Source organism: Mauremys mutica, chromosome 4, assembly GCF_020497125.1.
Source record: "Mauremys mutica isolate MM-2020 ecotype Southern chromosome 4, ASM2049712v1, whole genome shotgun sequence".
In the NCBI taxonomy this organism is placed as follows: domain Eukaryota; kingdom Metazoa; phylum Chordata; order Testudines; family Geoemydidae; genus Mauremys; species Mauremys mutica.
Window position 1 is genome coordinate 155,289,255 of NC_059075.1, and position 19,957 is coordinate 155,309,211.

General features: G+C 53.1%; 1 protein-coding gene across 1 annotated transcript; it reads right to left on the reverse strand.

Annotated features, from left to right (window-relative positions):
• Positions 1-647: 647 nt before the first annotated feature.
• LOC123367914 (serine protease 33-like) lies at positions 648-8,460 on the reverse strand. The gene is made up of 6 exons (XM_045012245.1): positions 8,391-8,460; positions 6,162-6,188; positions 5,903-6,065; positions 5,327-5,604; positions 2,071-2,222; positions 648-1,167 (listed from the first exon to the last, which is right to left on the reverse strand). Exons 1-6 carry the CDS (start codon positions 8,458-8,460, stop codon positions 862-864), a joined length of 996 nt encoding a protein of 331 aa, XP_044868180.1. The 3' UTR covers positions 648-861.
• Positions 8,461-19,957: the final 11,497 nt, after the last annotated feature.

Here is a 19,957-nt window from a genome sequence, read left to right on the forward strand (position 1 = left end):
TGGATTTTTCACACCCCTGAGTGTGATACCGATCGAATTTCCCAGCGCAGGGGAGGGCGGTGTCGCTAGCCTGCCCTGAGAGCAAACAGTCCTTTCCCACACACGGGGTGACAATGCGGCATTCAGGGGAAACTGAGGCACAGCTAGTGACCATAAAAATAGTTCATAAAATTCCCACTTGCTCTGGCGAGTCAGTGCCACGATGGGGACCCAGGTTTTGGTGGGGGAGGAGGTCTGGGCAGTGCCCAGCATGATGCAGGGACTGAGCTTATTTGGGGGTGAGGGGGCGTGTCTGTGCCCAGGGGCCCTGAGATTGGTCAGTGTCTGTACAGCACCTGACACAACGGGGGCCCCAATCTCGGGGGGGGTCTGCGCAGCACCTGGCGCGATGGGCAGCCCCACACTCTGCTGTCCCACAGCTCATCCCAAGCAATGGCGGCGGCAGGACTGACCCTAGCGGGAGGCAGCGCCAGCTGCTGCCAGACAGGTCGCGGCTGCTGCCGGGAGGAGACAGAGTTTGCAAAGCCGATTTATTGATGATTTTCGGAGCACAAGTGGCCGGATCAAAGCGGCTGCGAGGCCCTTCCCCACCGGCCTCCCAGTCACCCCCGGGGTCTGTGTGCTGCAGCGTTGCAGGAAGGGCTGGATATGACCCCCTGTGCCCACTCCCCATAGCGACCCCCTGAGCTTCCGTCCACCACCCTCTCCCAGCCGTGTCCCCCAGGCCCCAGCAATGCGGAGCCCACACCTGGTGCCAAGGGGGGGGGTCTATACACACCCCTGCTGGCGGGGGGCTGCCATGTTACCTGGGGCTGCGTCTGGGCCGGGGGGTTGGCGCGGGGGGGAGCCCCAAGGGGCAGGTCACAGGGCCGGCAGCAGCAGCCCAGCAAGGAGCGGTGCAGCCAGAGCCAGCGCTAGGCATGAGCAGACTAAGCCGTTGCTGCAGGGCCCCGGCGGGGTGGTACTGGCGGTACCGGCACTGAGTACGGCAGGAGAGACGATGGAGAGGCCAGCGCCACCCGTGACATTCTGGATCCAGTTGACATAGACTGGGACCTGGACGTACACCTTGGGGAGCGGGGGTGAGGAGTTTCTGCCCCAGCTGATGATCCCCGTCAGGACGAAGCTGCCGTTCCTTTGACAGACCAGAGGCCCCCCGGAGTCAAACTAGAGAGAGAGGGACACTAGGGTCAACAAGGGCAGCCCCTTTGCCTCCCTTCCCACAAAGTGCCTCCTGTTTTTCCTCTCCCAGAACCAGGGAGAGAACCCAGGAGTCCTGGCTCCCAGCCCCCCTGTTCTAACCCACTCGACCCAACTCCCCTCCCAGAGCTGGGGATAGAACCCAGGAGTCCTGGCTCCCAGCCCTGCTCTAACCCACTAGCCCCCACTCCTCTCCCAGAACCAGGGAGAGAACCCAGGAGTCCTGGCTCCCAGCCCCTGCTGCTCTAACCACTGGACCCAACTCCTCTCCCAGAGCCGGGGACAGAACCCAGGAGTCCTGGCTCCCAGCCCCGCTCTAACCCACTAGCCCCTACTCCTCTCCCAGAACCAGGGAGAGAACCCAGGAGTCCTGGCTCCCAGCCCCTGCTGCTCTAACCCACTCGACCCAACTCCTCTCCCAGAACCAGGGAGAGAACCCTGGAGTCCTGGTTCCCAGCCCCCCCCCACTCTAACCACCAGCCCCCACTCCCTCCCAGAGCTGGGGATAAAACTCATTTCCTTCCCATGCCATGTCCTGCCGCAGTGCTGGGGCAGAGCTTCCACCCTTGTTAGGTTTGTTTTTTCTGGCATTAAGCTCACGTTACGTTTAACCTTCTCAGTTTGGTGGGGCCAGAGCTCAGAGAGTTTCCCCCCCATTCCTATGGTGACTTGTGAGATCTCCCAGAATGCACTGGTGCTAGGAGAGCTGCTTTCTCCATCAATGAGACGCGGCAGAAGATCAAATTAAAACATCACCCACCTGGGCCTTGTTTGAGAGCTGGGGAGGAAGGGCCAATATTTGCAAACAGAAAAATGTGCCAGATAATTTCAAGCAGCCCCAGTGCTGCCCTCCTAAGCCAAGAAGCCCACCTTGCAGGGGCCATTAGGGTCACCCCTGGCCCCAGTGCACAGCATGTCATCTTGGATCCAGTGGCTCTGTTCCCTAAAGTGTTCTCTGCAGGTCGACACATCGACGAGAGGAACCTGCACCTCCTGGAGAGTCTGGGGTGGCTGAAGTGCATCTGGAATGAGAGAGTCGGGGATGGAGCCTCGGGGATGCCGAGGGAGCTGGAAAAGACGGGGACGGGCTGGGGAAAATCTCTCCTAGTGTAACACGGCGGCTGGGCATGTGAGCAACATCACAATCCAGGGGCTGCAGATCAGAGTGCGCATAAACGTCCCCGTCAGGGGAGATTGTGTGTGAGCGCGCGCAGTGCTGCCCCCTGATGGAGAGGACGGGGAAGAGTGTGTGTGTGTGTGTGTGTGAGAGAGAGAGAGAGAGCGAGAGCGCGCAGTGCTGCCCCCTGATGGAGAGGACAGGGCAGAGAGTGAGAGTGTGTGTGTGTGTGTGTGTGTGAGCGCGCGCAGTGCTGCCCCCTGATGGAGAGGACAGGGCAGAGAGTGAGAGTGTGTGTGTGTGTGTGTGTGTGTGTGTGAGCGCGCGCAGTGCTGCCCCCTGATGGAGAGGACAGGGCAGAGAGTGAGAGTGTGTGTGTGTGTGTGTGTGTGTGAGCACGCGCAGTGCTGCCCCCTGATGGAGAGGACAGGGCAGAGAGCGAGAGTGTGTGTGTGTGTGTGTGTGTGTGTGTGTGAGCATGCACAGGATGTCCCTCGTGGCTACACAGCCCTGTGTGTTTCGAGCTCAGAGGAAGGGCTCTCAGATCACCCCCAATCACCCATTAGACCAGGGGTCTCAAACATGCGGCCCGCGGAGCTCTTCCCTGCGGCCCGCGGAGCTCCCCAGGGGAGCTCCGCAGGGGCCCCCAAGAGAAAAGCGGAGGCTCCCGCCTCCGCCCCTCTCCTGGAGCCTCGGCACATAGAGCGCCGAGTCGCCGTCCGAGCGCCTGAGCCCCGCCCCATCCGAGCCGCGTGGGGAGGGGGCGGGGCTGGGAGCTCTGGGCTGAGCGCTGCGCTCGGCGTGGAGCTCCCAGCCCCGCCCCCTCACCACGCGGCTCTGAGCGGGACGGAGCTCAGGCCTCGCCGGAGACGCGCTCGGGTAAGGGGGGGGGAAAGCGAGACCCGCCGGGCCGGGGGGTGGGGGAGGGAAGCGGGACCCACCGGGGCTGGGCTGGGGGGGGGAAGGGAAGCGAGACCTGCCGGGGCCGGGCCGGGCCGGGGGAAGGGAAGCGAGACCCGCCGGGGCTGGGCCGGGGGAAGGGAAGCGGGACCCGCCGGGGCTGGGCCGGGCCGGGAGCATGGGCGGCAGGTTATATATTTGTGTGGGGCCCGGGCCCCAGCAATATTCAGGGCTGGGCGCCCTGCTCCAGCAATAGTTGGAGCTGGGTCTCTTCCCGCCCCCCCCCCCCCGGTCCTGCCTGGATTGGCCCCGGCCACCGCAGGTCTCCCCCCGCCGCCGCGACCCTGCCTGGAGCAGGTCCCAGCCCCCGCCTGCCACCCCCCCTCCGCGTGTCCCCCCCCTCTGCCGCGTTGTGTTGCGTCCCTGCCTGACAGAACGCAGCGCGCCTCTCCCCTGCCTGCTGCCCGGAGGGCTCCCAGCAGATTTGCTGTCTGCTGCCGCAGGGTCCTAGTGCCTGGCCACCGCCAGTACTGGCAAGGCAGGCTGCCCTTACCCTGAGCCTCTCCAACCCCAAACCCTCAGCCCCAGCCAGAGCCCTCATTCCCCCCGCACCCTAATCCTCAGCCCCAGCCCTGAGCACCCCCACATCATGAACCCCTCATCCCCCTGCACCCTAATCCTCAGCCCCAGCCAGAGCCCTCATCCCCTGCACCCTAATCCTCTGCCCCAGCCCTGAGCGCCCCCACATCATGAACCCCTCATCCCCCCGCACCCTAATCCTCAGCCCCAGCCAGAGCCCTCATTCCCCCGCACCCTAATCCTCAGCCCCAGCCCTGAGCACCCCCACATCATGAACCCCTCATCCCCCTGCACCCTAATCCTCAGCCCCAGCCAGAGCCCTCATCCCCCCGCACCCTAATCCTCTGCCCCAGCCCTGAGCGCCCCCACATCATGAACCCCTCATCCCCCCGCACCCTAATCCTCAGCCCCAGACAGAGCCCTCATTCCCCCCGCACCCTAATCCTCAGCCCCAGCCCTGAGCACCCCCACATCATGAACCCCTCATCCCCCTGCACCCTAATCCTCAGCCCCAGCCAGAGCCCTCATCCCCCTGCACCCTAATCCTCAGCCCCAGCCAGAGCCCTCATTCCCCCCGCACCCTAATCCTCAGCCCCAGCCCTGAGCACCCCCACATCATGAACCCCTCATCCCCCTGCACCCTAATCCTCAGCCCCAGCCAGAGCCCTCATCCCCCTGCACCCTAATCCTCAGCCCCAGCCCTGAGCGCCCCCACATCATGAACCCCTCATCACCCCGCACCCTAATCCTCTGCCCCAGCCCTGAGCGCCCCCACATCATGAACCCCTCATCCCCCTGCACCCTAATCCTCAGCCCCAGCCAGAGCCCTCATCCCCCCGCACCCTAATCCTCTGCCCCAGCCCTGAGTGCCCCCACATCATGAACCCCTCATCCCCCCGCACCCTAATCCTCTGCCCCAGCCCTGAGCGCCCCCACATCATGAACCCCTCATCCACAGCCCTCACCCCACACTCCAAACCTCTGCCCTAGCCCTGAGCCCCCTCCTGCATCATGAACCCCTCATCCACAGCCCTCACCCACAGCCCAACCTCTTCCCTAGCCCTGAGCCCCCTCCTGCATCATGTACCCCTCACCCTCAGCCCCACAGCCCTCACCCCTGCACTCCCTCCTATCCCCAAACTCCGTCCCAAAGCCTGCACCCCCACCCCCTGCCGCAGCCTGGAGCCTGCATCGAGCACAGAGCCTGCATCCAGACCCCCTCCCCCACCCAAACTCCCTCCCAGAGCCTTAGGCAGTAAATCTAAGTGCGTGTTTTGTCCTTTGAGTGAGGTGCATTACTGAGTGTATATATTTATTAAAACTGCCTGTGCTTAGGGGAGGAGGTGGAGAAGAGACAGGGCAGGGGCGGGGCCTCATGGAAGGGGTGGATTGGGGGTGGGGCCAGGGGCAGCAAGGGGGCGTGTCAGTGATGCGGCCCTCGGGCCAATGCACTAGTCCTCATGCGGCCCTCGGGGTCATTTGAGTTTGAGACCCCTGCATTAGACCCACCAAGCTCCCATCCCCCCTCACCTTTACACTCTGGCCCGGTATTCCCCCAGCCCGTGACCCAGCACTTTTCCCCGGCTGGGAACTGGGTGGAGGGGCCCAGCAGGGAGACGGGGCGGATGGTGTCTGTGAAGTTGACAGGTTCCATCAGCTGCACCAGGGCGATGTCGGCGAAGAACGGGCTCTGGTTGTAGTCGGGGTGGCTGATGAAGCGACGCACGGGGGACGAGATGCAGGTGCGGGAGGCATTGGGGAGCTGGTACTCCCCCAGGTTCACGCAATAACTAGATTCACTGAGATGGCTGGGAGAGGAGGGGCAGAAAATACTGATCAAGGAGGAAAGATAGATTGTGAACATAGACAAAAATGCAGCCACTTCTGGGGCAGAGATGCTGGGGAACAGCCACACAGCAACGCGATGCCTCACCCAGCACAAAGATGCAGCCAGCTCTGGGGTGGGGGCAGCAGGGGAACCGTCACACTGCACCATGGGGATAGTCTGACCAAGAGCAGGAAGTCAGCCATGGAGCTGAGACCATAGACAGATGTCACTGCAAACCAAGTCAGGGCAGCCTGGGATCCCCTGCCAGGGTGACTCACCGACTGAAGCAGTGAGCGGCTGACACCACCCACTGGGCTGAGATGAGGGATCCTCCACAGATGTGGTCGTATTCATTTTTTTTGACATCATATTCCTGCACACTGACCTGCCAGGGCCATCGACCCTCCTGTGCATCCTGCCCCCCTGTGATACGGCTGAACACTGCACAAACCAGGGAGCCATGTTAACACAGGACAAGGTGCACACCTCTCCCCCTCCCAGAACTAAAGATAGAACCCAGGAGTCCTGAGTCTTTACCTGGCTGGTCTTGACTCTCCTCAGCACCTATGGAGGGAACAGAAATGTCGGGAAGACATTACAGCATCAGGGCCATAGGGACAGGAGCGGCATTAGGATCCGAAGGAAGGCAGGATGATGGAAGGTGCGGAACTACTAACTGTGGTATATAACTGTGGTATGTATTATTTCAGTCAGCTTCTGGACCCAATGAATGGAAGATTAGCTAATGTGACTCCAGAGGTGATCCCAGAAATTACAGGCCCGTAAGCCTGGTTTCAGTACCGGGCAAACTGGCTGAAACTATAATAAAGAACAATATTGTCAGATTTATAGATGATTATAATTTGTTGAGGAAGAGTCAACATGGTTTTAGTAAAGGGAAATCATGCCTCACCAATCTACTAGAATTCGCTGAGGAGGTCAACAAGCATGTGGACTAAGGGGATCCGGTGGATATAGTGTACTTAGATTTTCAGAAAGCCTTTGACAAGGTCCCTCACCAAAGGCTCTTAAGTAAATTAAGCTGCAGCGGGGTAAGAGGGGAGATTCTCTCAATGACTGTTAACTTGTTAAAAGATAAGAAACAAAGGGTGGGTATGAATGGTCAGTTTGCAGAATGGAGAGAGGTAAATAGTGGTGTCCCCCAGGGGTCTGTACTGGGATCGGTCCTATTCAACATATTCATAAATGATCTGGAAAAGGGGCTAAACAGTGAGGTGGCAACATTTGCAGATAATACAAAATTATTAAAGATAGTTAAGTCCCAGGCAGACTGCGAAGAGCTACAAAGGATCTGTCAAAACTAGGTGACTGGGCAACAAAATGGCAGATGAAATTTAATGCTGATAAAGGCAAAGTAATGCACATTGGAAAGCATAATCCCAACTATCGATATAAGATGATGGGGTATAAATTAGCGGTTCCCACTCAAGAAAGATCTTGGACTCATTGTGGAGAGTTCTCTGAAAACGTCCACTCAATGTGCAGCAGCAGTCAAAAAAGCCACCTGAATGCTGGGAATAATTAAGAAAGGGATAGATAATAGGACAGAAAATATCATATTGCCTCTGTATAAATCTATGGTATGCCCACATCTTGAGCACTGCGTGCAGATGTGGTCGCCCCACTCACAAAAGATGTATTGGAATTGGAAAAGGTTCAGAAAAGAGCAGCAAAAATGATTAGGGGTCTGGCACGGCTTCCGTGTGAGGAGAGACTAATAAAACTGAGGCTTTTCATCTTGGAAAAGAGACGACTAAGGGGAGATATGGTTGAGGTCTATAAAATCATGACTGGTGCAGAGAAAATAGATAAGGATGTGTTGTTTACTACTGCCTATAACACAAGAACTAGAGGTTGAAATTAATAGGCATCAGGTTTAAAACAAACAAAAGGAAGTATTTCTTCACACAACGCACAGTCAACCTGTGGAACTCCTTGCCAGAGGATGTTGTGAAGGCCAAGACCACGACAGGGTTCAAAAAAGAACTAGAGAAGTTCATGGAGGACAGGTCCATCAATGGCTACTAGCCAGGTTGGGCAGGAATGGTGTCCCTGGCCTCTGTTTGCCAGAAGCTGGGAATGGGTGACAGGTGACTGGATGCTTCCCGGTTCTGTTCATTCCCTCTGGGGCACCTGGCATTGGCCACTGTCGGCAGACAGGACACTGGGCTAGATGGACCTTTGGTCTGACCCAGGATGGCCGTTCTTATGTTCTTATCAGGCTGGAATACAAGCCCCACCCACTGTCCCATAGCTCCTCCCATAATCCCCATACCGCACCCCAAATTGTAGGTGGCTACCATGTGTCAATAGGTTTCAGAGTGAACATCGACATGAGATGAACGAGGGCTGCGCTCAGCTCTCTCAGGGCCAAACGTGCTCTTTCCACCCAGCCAAGCCTGAGGGCAGGAGATTGGGGCACAACAAATGGGAGGGGGACTGGAGGCAGTGGCTCCTGTGGGGGGTTAGTCAGAGGGGTGGGAGGGGTCAAGCCGGTGATGTCTGGGGCGGTGGGGAACAGGGTCCCTTCATGCACACCAGGGCCTGGGGACCGGCACTGTCATTTCTGCCCCTCTCTGGGTAGGATCTGTTTTCCTCATGTGCCCCCAGACCCACAAACTTACAAACCCAGGCCCTGGGAAAGAGTCAGAGCCAGTCCACTGGGGCAGGATCTGGATCTGATCTTCCCCTTCTGGTCTGTTCCCCATGGCTCTGCATCGCTCTGGATCCCTTGCTCCCTCTTACCATGCACTGGGGACGGCAGCAGCACCAGCAACAGGAGCAACGCGGCCAGCTGGGAGCAGAGTCCCGCCATGATCCGGTCCCACAGGAGCTCTGGGTCGGGACGGCCCAGCTCAGCCTCCAGCCGGCGGAGCAAGAAGCTCTGGCTTCGAGGCAGCGGGTTCTAAACCCAGCGGGAGCCGCCCCGTGGGTGTGGGGGCTGATTTTGGCCAGATGTGCTGATGCTGAGGAAGCCATGGCACCTCGGACTCTGGTTCTCCAGCTGTCTGGCTCGGAGCCCAGCGGTTACATTTCTGATTCACAGGAAATTGAAAGCAGAAGCTCATGAACCCTCATCTCTGCGCCCCACCCCATTGTGAGACACGCCCGTTCACAGCCCGGCTCCCCTCTGCACAGAGTCTCTTTTCCTCACATCCCCCAGACCTACAAACCCACGAGCCCAGGCCCTGGGAAAGGGACAGAGCCAGGCCACTGGGTCAGGCTCATCCCCTCTGGTCCTTCCGTCCGTCCCCCCCCGCCCCCGCCCCCGCCAGCCCCGGGGGCAGGATCTGCTTCTTCTCTGTTCCCCCGGGGGAAGTTTGGCTGGTGGGGGTGGGGGTTCCTTTGCCAACCCACATGATATTTAAATTGCTTCTCCCTGCTTGGCCTACTACAGGCAGTCAAACCGCTGGTGGCAACATGGAAGCTCCCAACCTGCTTTCCACCCAGGTCTCCTGTCTCTGGCCCGTGTCAGGAAGTGGCCAGCTGGCAGATGCTTGTCCAACCTGTTCTTAAAAGCCTTCAATGACAGATATATTCCCCAGCCTCCCTCGAAACCCTGTTCCAGACACCTTAACTACCCTTAGCCTTAGAAAGCTCCTCCTAATATCTAATCTAGATTTCCCTTCAACCTCAAGATTAAACAAGGTCAGTTATAATAACACATGGAGATATACTTATCTCCTAGAATGGCAAGGGACCCAGAAAGGTCATTGAGTCCAGCCCCCTGCCTTCACTAGCGGGACCAAGTACTGATTTTTACTCCAGATTCCTAAGTGGCCCCCTGAAGGATTGAACTCATAACCCTAGGTTTAGCAGGCCAATGCTGAAACCACTGAGCTATCCCTCCCCCTAAACCTTATAGGCCCTGTTTTCTGAACCTTTGATCATTTATGTTGCTCTCCTCTGGACCCCTCAATTTGTCCACATCTTTCCTAATGTGCGGTGTCCTGAATTCAGCACACTCTGCCCCCTGAGACTTCACCATAGAGTGGGCAAATGACCTCCCATGTCTTCCTGACAACACTGCTTTTAATACAGCCCCAAAAGATATTCGCCTTTTTTGCAACAGCGTCCCATTGTTGACTCAGATTCAATTTGAGATCTGCTCTAGCCCCCGGGTCCTTTCCAGAAATACAACCCCCAGGCAGCGATTCTCCATTTTGTAGTTGTGCATTTGATTTTTCCTTCCTACTTTGTGCTCGTCTTTCCTGAATTTCTTCTTGTTGATTTCAGACCAGCTCTCCCATTTGTCAAGGTCTTTTTGACTTCTGATCCTGGACTTTAATTAATCACTATGCTTGGAAGGATCAGATTGTTACCGGTAAACGTCAATTTCACTGCATCCACCCCAACTGATGAGCAAATATTTCCATCGGCAATCATCAAAATTTACCAATAGGAAACATAAGAAAAATGTATCAGAGGGGTGGCCATGTTAGTCTGGATCTGTGAAAAGCAACAAAGAGTCCTGTGGTACCTTATAGACTAACAGACGTACTGGAGCATGAGCTTTCATGGGTGAATACCCACTTTGTCAGATGCAATTGAGTATTCACCCACGAAAGCTCATGCTCCAGTACGTCTGTTAGTCTACAAGGTGCCACAGGACTCTTTGTCGCTTTTTACATAAGAAAAATGCTGTTTGAAAACTTAGAGTCAGAATCCAACGATTTAGATTTCTGAATTAGGCTTGTTACAAACGGGCTAGTGAATGAAGAGGTCTGATTTGAGATTTACTTTGTATATTTTCACGTGTGGTGTTCACATTTTGCGTTCATGCGTTATAAAGCTTAGACGCTTTGGATAGCATTTGCTATCAGTAAAATAATTGCCTGACTGCCCCCGCCTCCCCCACCCATCATTTCCTGCAACTGAACAAAATTAAACAGATAAAAACAGAAAAAAAATGCTTAACAATAAGTATTGTTCTCTGTCAAAATTATCAAAAAATAAAATTTAAATGCTACCGAGCCTATTCCTACCCCGGGCGGGCAGACACCAGGTCTGTAGCCAACTTTTGGCTAACTTACAGTTACAATTGATACCGTTGATTATCTAAGCCATTGTATTGTCCAGCATGGCCATGCCCTGCTCTCAGATCCGGCTTCCACCAGGTCAGGGGCTTGCATCTGAGCCTTGACTGACCATCAGGCCGTGAATTTACGTTTCCTGGAAGTCAGTGGCTGGGGCATAAAAGTCTGTGCATGAGGAATTGTGAGAGATAAAACAGGATCCAGTAGGTTGGCGTTGGCACCCCTGTCACTGCCCCTTGCCACCCTGAAATGGCAGGCTGGGTTCTCCTCTTTTGCCAGGGTTATTGGATGAGAACCGGGCATCGCATGATGTGTCACCTTTCTTTTAAAGCTCTGAGCTCCAGGAGTCAGGTGATCACTGGTATTCTCAAGGGGTCAGTTACTTGCCTTTGTGGTGCCAGAGAAAAACTTGACAAGAAGGCTCAGAAAGCCAGAAGCTGCATTTGCCCCTTTTCTCCATCTCTGACCTCCCCGAAAATCAGCAGGGTTCTGGCCATTGGCACTTAGAACATTCCCGGCACTTTTGGAAGCCCTGGATGTGGCATTCAAACGCTATCACGTTACAGACAGGATCACCGCTGCACCCTGGCTTTGCTAGAGACCTTTGGAGGAACCGCTTCAGGGCACCCGACCTTCAAGGGATCCCCCTCTTTCTTCAGAGTCATTGTCCAACTCTGGCAGACCCCGGCTGAGTTCACAGGCTCCGCCTGCCGGAGATCCCCGGGGATCAGCGTCAGTTGTTCAGTCCTCAGGGCTCCGTTGTCCTGGCCAACCCTCCATTCACACGGGTCCATTTCAGCCAGTCTTGTAATGACCCCGGCACCCTACCCCAGTTATGTCACTCAAACACCCCATGTTTCCTTCTCGGTCCTCAAAATGGCTTTTAACCCTTTTTCACTCCTGGGTAGCAATGCACCGTAGAGAGGGAAACTGAGGCACACATCAGCATCCTAAAAATAGGACAGGAGATTCCTACTTCATCACAGCCCCACCTCATTCAAAGGGTGGGTGTGAAGCTGCCCAGGAGCTATGGGCTGAGGATTGGTTTAGGTGGAGGCAGGGGCGGGGGAAGCGAGATCACAGGGGAGCTGAGGAGAGACGAAAGACAGAACAGAGGAGAGCAGAGACAGAGGCAGAGGCAGGATCTTGTGAGAACAGTGCGATGCTGGGAAAAGCCAGACCGAGAGTTTGGGGCTCTGCTGGTGAAGGGGGCTGAAAGCTAAAAATCCTGCTCCTTTCAGTCTCAGCTCCCCCTGGGTTTGGAGAAGCAGGACTTTGTATGCTCTGTGTGTAACCAGCAGGAAGCTTACATCGATCCCTGGGTGCGTGTAGCTCAGGGGAACCAGGCTGGTTTGGGGAAGGATTGCAGGAGGTCTGCTTGGAGGATGGGTGTGAAGCTTGCTTTGTCTCTGAGAACCCCTTCTTCATCTACGTCAGTTTCAACCAGTCTCTTAATGACCCTATTCGTTCCTCCCAGACAACGCGGTGACAAACACCCCCCTGTGCCTCTTAGTCTGCCCTGAGAGCAAACTGGAGCCTGTTTTCCCCTGGGAGAAACTGAAGCTTCCTATAAATACGAAAAATGCAGACTATCGTGTTCCAAAGCTGTGGGAGTCGAGCGATTGCCAACAAACCCGTCCAAAATTGTGACTAACTCCCCAAAACCATGAAAAAACAATTAAATAAGTGGTGGGAATTTGCATCCCAATGTCATGATGCTGGGCAGTGTTAGGGATATAGATATTCAGGCCTGTCTGTAAAGGCCTATATTTTAAGAATGTAGGTATATGTTTGTAACCCTTCGGCCCATCTGAGTTGGCAGCGACAAGGGCCGGGTTCAGTATCCAGGGGTTCCGTGTCAATAACACAATGCAAAACCGGCTCGAGCCCCCACCCAGTGACCTGGGACAATTACATACCCCCCCCCCCACCAGGCGCCTCTAGGAGGCAATACTTCCCCACTTGCAAGCACAGAGTCTGAGTGTAGCAAAATCCTTTTAATAAAGGAGGGAAACAATGCAGTGTTATGTTGGGGAAACACCACAAACAGGATTCACAACACAAACCATGAGCAAAAGACCCCCCCTCCCCCAAGTAAGTTTGGCAATGTCCTTTTCCCCTCGGGGTCTTAAGTCCGGCAACCCCCAAAAATCACCCAAAAGTCCAACAACCCAAAAGTCTCTGTCCCTGGTCAGTGCAGCCCCAGAGTTCAAAAGTTTATCTGCAGAGTTTTACCTCCCAGCCTGGGGGGGAGGGGAGGCACAGCAGTGTTAAGGGGCACCTTACGTGGTCCAAGGCCGACTGCCCCACCTCTCCATGGGGTTCTGCTGCAGTCTTCACCGTGAGCCATTCCACCAGCCGCTCCACTCCTCCAGCTGTCCCGTGAGCCGCTCCACAAGCTGTCCTGCAAACCACTCCAGCCATCCCAGAACTAGCTCTGCAGCATACCTTCAGGCTGCCCCACAGCACTCAGTGACTTCAGCTTGTAGTAGGGGAGCCTCAGTGCTGTTGTACCATTGGCCTGCAGTGAATTCAGGTCTGCAGCCTGTAACCAGTCTCCTAACGGAATTAAAGTTAGCTCTGATATTCCACAGTAGAGAGCAAAGAAAAACCTCAAGAAGGGCAGGCTGACCATCAGGTACAAATCCCTGTCCCTGTCCCTGTCCCTGTCCCTGTCCCCAGCCAGCCAGCCAGCCAGCCAGCCAGCCTGCCTGCCTGCCTGCCTGCCTGCCTGCCTCTCTCTCTCTCTCTCTCTCTCTCAATTCACTGGGTTTTGGAACCCATGTCCCTTGTCTAGCGAGTGCTACTTAGTTGATGGCAAGTCCCTCTGTCATGAAACAGTTCCACTGGCCTTGATTCACATAATCAGGGTAACAACACTTTATTCTTCCTGCCTCAATAACAGAGAAACTGGGGACCCCACAGCAGGCACAGTGACCATGTGGGCTCATGCTAGGCAGGGTGGGTGTGTCTATGCAAACAAGACCAACCCCTTAAGTTCTTTTCCACAACTCACCACAATTCACCACCAGATCTGAGGGTAGAGCTCAGCCTGACTCTGCTTACATGTTTATCATTTAGCTAGTTATAGCGGTATAAAAGAAAGAATCTGTTTAAGGGCCTTCTGTCACTGTGACACTCTGAGGCCCTGTTCTTAGGCTCAGGCCTTTGGCTAAGCAGTGCGAGCAGCCACAAGCCGGGAAGCGACCGGTCACGTCCTCACATTCCAAACTAGTCACACTGAAATAAGGCGCTATTGGGCTGTTAGGTAGGTGATCCGATCTATCACCTCCAGAGAAAGGGAAGAGCCTAGAAGATGTAAAAGGAAATTTACTTTGATCGTTTTCTGTTTGGTAAGAACTCATTTATCAATAGACACAGCTGGGAAATCCTTATGTCTGTCTAGATGTAGTTGTGAAATCCTCCCTTCTGTTATTGTTTTGTCATTATAGGTCCCACTTTGCTGTTGTTTATTTGCATGGTCTCTGTCTGATTCGGTGATTGTTTCTGGCTGCTGTATAATTAGTTTTGCTGGGTGTAAACCAATTAAGGTGGTGGGATATAATTGGTTAGCTAATCATGTTACAATATGTTAGGATTGGTTAGGTAAATTTCAGAAGAATGATCAGTTAAGGCAGGGGTAGGCAAGCTATGGCACATGTGCCGAAGGCGGCACGCGAGCTGATTTTCAGTGGCACTCACACTGCCCGCGTCCTGGCCACCGGTCCAGGGGGCTCTGCATTTTAATTTAAATTTAAATGAAGCTTCTTAAACATTTTAAAAGCCTTATTTACTTTACATACAACAATAGTTTAGTTATATATTATAGACTTATAGAAAGAGAACTTCTAAAAACGTTAAAATGTATGACTGGGACATGAAACCTTAAATTAGAGTGACTAAATGAAGACTCGGCACAGCACTTCTGAAAGGTTGCCAACCCCTGGGTTAAGGTATAGCTAAGCATATTACTATATAAATTAGGGGTGGGATGATGTGCAGTCTATATGGTTTTATAAAAATATGATAATGAGTGAATATAATGTAACTGGAATGTGCTTCATGCAAAAGGTCTCTTGTAAGGTATCGTTACAAAGCTTATAATCTACTGAGTGTGATCATCCTAGTTGTATAAATGTACCACTCTTGTATCTGAAACTAGAAATATGAACTATAAGTTTGAGGTCCTACTGTAATTATGCAAAGTGTGGACCATGAATGGTGGTTTGGAATCTTGATGACTCCCATTAGCCAGAACAATTGACTGCAGATGGCTCTGTTTTACCTGTCAGTCTTCCTGCATACCTGTGTGCTGGCAAGCGGGTAATGAAGTCTTGCAGTGACATGTGATCATGTCACCTGAACTGGAATCCATCTTTAACCTGGTGCTTTTCCAGTGATGGGGGGGTGGAAACCCAGAGAGAATAAGAATTCCCGCCTTATGCAAAAGATATATAAAGGGGTCGAACAGAATAAAGGTGGGGAGGAGCTATCGTGAAGAATCCCCTAACTACCACCTGAGCTGGAACAAGAGCTGTACCAGGGGAAAGAATTGTGCCCAGGCCTGGAAGGTGTCCAGTCCGAGGAAAAAACTTACTGAAGCATCTCTGAGGGTGAGATTATCTGTATTCAGTTTGATTAGACATAGATTTGCGTATTTTATTTTATTTTGCTTGGTGACTGACTTTGTTCTGTCTGTTACTACTTGGAACCATTTAAATCCTACTTTCTGTATTTAATAAAATCACTTTTTACTTATTAATTAACTCAGAGTGTGTATTAATACCTGGGGGAGCAAACAACATTGCATATCTCTCTATCAGTGTTATAGAGGGTGAACAATTTATGAGTTTACCCTGTATAAGTTTTATACAGCGTAAAACAGATTTATTGGGGTTTAGACCGCATGGGAGTTGGGCATCTGAGTGCTAAAGACAACAAGCACATTTCTGTGAGCTGCTTTCAGGTAAACCTGCAGCTTTGGGGCAAGTAATTCGGACCCTGGGTCTGTGTTGGAGCAGACGGGAATGTCTGGCTCAGCAAGACAAGGTGCTGGAGTCCCAAGCTGGCAGGGAAAGCAGGGGCAGAAGTAGTCTTGGCACATCAGGTGGCAGCTCCCAGGGCATTTCTGTGATCCAACCCGTCACAAGGGGCAAACAGGAAGTAAGTTGGGATTCAAAAATAAGGAAAAAGGAACTTGGATTTAAGCTTGCTCGAAGTTCAACCCAATAAATATCAAATTGTTTGCACCTTCGGATGCTTAGGGTGGCAAAAAGGCTGGAGCCGGCCCTGCCTGAGAAGCATTGCAACAGTGCCGGGCTTTTTGTGGGCTTTGTTTGCTGTCTTGTTTTGCAGCCAGTATGAATTCTGCTAACCCTTTTCATGTTCTCTGTATGTATAACTATCTCCTGTCTGTGTGTTCCATTCTATGCAGCTGATGAGGTGAGCTGTAGCCCACAAAAGCTTATGCTCAAATAAATTTGTTAGTCTCTAAGATGCTGCAACAACTTCTGTTGTTTTTGCGGATACAGACTAACACGGCTGCTACTCTGAAAGCTAACCCTCTTGTTTCTCAGAAAGAGCAGTTCGAACCTGCTTTTGGTTTCCAACTGCATGAGACAGGAAACCAACCTAATGAAAGGTGGAAGGTCTCATGGCCAGCGACTGAGATACATCAAAGAAACCTGACAGCTCTTACTGATGTCTCTGCAGCTCTTCATAATATGATCGCTGCCGTCTGGCCTCAAAGCCCGGGATCCACAGCGAAGACATTGGGATGCTGAGAAGTGAATCGCCCTTAGCAGGGATCAGAGTTAGCGCCACATTGAGGTGTATTGGGCCCAGCTTGCACCCCTCTCACAGCCCTTGTCTCAGGCTCTCGGCAGAGGTTAGGGAGTGGTTCACCCCATCTTTAAAGAACCAGAAACTGGGAAATACCAGACAGGAGACCATCACACAGGAGGGTTCGTACCCAGAGGCAGTAAAAAGCCCGAGCACAGAGATGCAGGGTACAGAACACTCTGAACAGAGCGGGGCTCATACAGCAGTGAGTTCCAAACATAAAAGATCCACTAATAAATATATGAAGAACCCACCTCAGAGGGGGTTAGGGGCCAGGCAGGAGGCTGGAACTGAAGGTTCAGAGGGGGTTTCGTTACACAGACTGTGACGGAGCAGGGCGTGGGGAGGACTGACCCGGGAATGTTGTGGGGGAGTTTTACTGGGACTGTCTGCATTGGGGATGGGATATCAGGGTGTGACTTCACTTGAGGGACGATACCTGAGCATGTAACCTGAGCCCAGGACGGGGATGGGGCCAGGTGACACCTTCTCCCCAGGAAACTGGACAAAGGCTGGAGGAGGAGCTGGGGGGAGGCTGGGGGAGAGGCTGGAGGGGTTTCAGTTCGGAGCTGGCTGGGGAAATGGAGGGAGACCCAGGGCCATGATCTAGGCTCCCTGTCCCCCAAGATGGACTTGACTGAGGGGGTCCTGCTGTTGGTACCTACAAGCTCTGTTTTGGTCTGTGTTCCTGTCATCTAATAAACCTTCTGTTTACCAGCTGGCTGAGTCACGGTGAATCACAAGAAGTGGGGGGTGCAGGGTCCTGACTCCTCCACACTCTGTGACACAGACCCCAAATGCAACCCAGGGAACCCCACCCGCAGCACAGCCAGGTCCTGGAAGAAGACACCGGACTCATAAATTTGTTGTGACTGTAAAGTTCATTGCACTTTAGAGACTGTTGCTCTGAACCTCACCCAAGCCATTTCCTCACGGGGTGCAACCTGGGCTGTGGGGCCACGGAGCCCTCTGCCCCACTGACCTGGGGTGAGCGTCTCACGCTGTGATGCTGTGACAAGCCACAGGCCTCTGGCAGGCGCTGCACCCACACAGACACCCACAGGCAGGGATCCGCCCATCTGAGATACATGGATGCTTCTCTCAGCCACTCATGAACCAACAGTTGAGAGGCCCCAGCCAGTTCCCCCTCCGCCTTGCACCCCAGAGCTGTCCTGTCTGGCAGTGGTCAGAAGCCCGTCCAGTGCAAGTTCATTACCCAGTTCACCCCTCCCTCAGTTTGCAGAGGAGATGCACCAGCCTGAGCTGAGATTTCCCCAACACTTCAAACAAAACTAACTGTTTAAGGTAAAATATAAAACAGGTTTATTAACTACAGGCAGATCGATTTTAAGTGATTATAAGTAAAAAGCGCAGACATCAGAGTTGGTTCCTAAAGAAACAAAAAATAAATTAGCAGTCCCAGGTCTACAAACTAAACAGGATTTGAATGAAGCAGAGTCTCCCCCTAACAGATGGTACAAACTGGTCAGAGATCCTCAATACATAGGCTGGGACTCTTTCCCGGCCCGGGACCACCCTTCCCTAATTCAAAGTCTTTGTCCTCCAGATGTGTTTCCAGGTGTCAGTTCCCCGCTTTTATAGTTTCTTCCAGCTTCCTGGAAAGATCCTTGCTGTGAAGTGGGGATCAAGCAGTCTCCATTGTATACGTGTTCCCACTGAGAAGTCTTCACTGTATGCGTGATCCCTCTGAGAAATCTCCATTGTCTACAGTTCCTGGGACAGTGGATTCTTTCCTTGCTGGGTGTTGATGAGCCATTGACCCGCTGTCTAGCTGTTTATGGCTACTCCGTTGTTGTACCTGAAAGGCTTGTTGTGGGTGTCTCCCTGCCTCACAACATTTTTCAGTGACACACACATAGCAAAGCTTCATAACTTCACATACAGTGGCAGCACACACAACTCAACAGGATATGAATGTTCAACAGATCAAGACTTTTCAAATGATACCTCACAAGGTATGTGTGCCGGGTTCGGTCACAGAGACCCCTTGGGACTGTCACCTGATGTGCTGAGACTGCCTCTGAGCCCATTTTCCCTGCCAGCTTTGGACTCCAGAACCCTGCCTTGTTGAGCCAGACACGCTCGCCTGCTGCAACACAGACCCAGAGTCTGAACCACGTCCCCAAAGCTGCAGACTTAACTGAAAACAGCTTAGCAAGTAGTCCTGTCTCCAGCACCCAGACACCCAGCTCCCAATAGGATCCAAACCCCAAATAAATCTGTTTTACCCTGTATAAAGCTTATACAGGGTAAACTCATAAATTGTCCGCCCTCTATCACACTGATAGGGAGACATGCACAGCTGTTTGCTCCCCCAGGTATTAACCACTTAGTCTGGGTTAATTAATAAACAAAAGTGATTTTATTAAGGATTCAAGTGGTTTCAAGTAAAACAGACAGAACAAAGTTACCAAGCAAAATAAAACAAAAACACTCAAGTCTAAGCCTAATACATTAAGAAACTGATACAGGTAATATCTCACCCTCAGAGATGTTCCAATCAGCTTCTTTCACAGACTAGACTCCTTTCTAGTCTGGGCCCAATCCTTCCCCTGGTACAGTCCTTCTTCCAGCTCAGGTGGTAGCTAGGGGATTCCTCATGACTAGCAGCACCCTCTGTTCTGCTCCACCCCCTTTTATATCTTTGGCACAAGGCGGGAATCCTTTGTCTCTCTCTAGGTTCCCACCGTTCCATCTAAATGGAAAAGCACCAGGTTTAAGATGGATTCCAGTACCAGGTGACATGGTCACATGTCCTGGGAGACCCCCCCAAGCCTTCATTCTTCCCTGCCTGACCCACAGGAAGGCTTTCAAATAAACAGAGCCATTTACAACCAATTGTCCTGGTTAATGGGAGCCATCAAGACTCCAAGCCATTATTAATGGCCCACACTTCGCAAAGTTACAATAGGACTTTAGAGTAATACTTCACATTTCTAGCTTTAGATACAAGAATGATACATTTGTACAAATGGGATGACCACACTCCGTAGATTATAAGCTTTGTGACGATACCTTACAAGAGACCTTTTGCATGAAGCATATTCCAGCTACATTATAGTCACACTCATTAGCATATTTCCATAAGCCATATGGAGTGCAACGTCACACCAGGCCCTGCACAGATCCCCCCTGACTGAGATCGGGGCCCCTCTCACACTGGGCCCTGCACAGACCCCCCTGACTGAGATCAGGTGCCCTGTTAAGCCAGGCCCAGCACAGACCCCCCTCACTGAGATTGGGGGCCTGTTGTGCCGGATGCTGCAGAGACTGACTGCGTTTGCGGCTAGGATGTGTCAGCGAGGGCTGTGCCGGGGGGTGACGTTTTGGGGGATGGGGCAAAGTGAAGCAGCCACAGCAGAGTAAAGGAAAAAAGCCGCTCTGAGCTCAGTGGTGTCGGCGTGTTTCTATAGC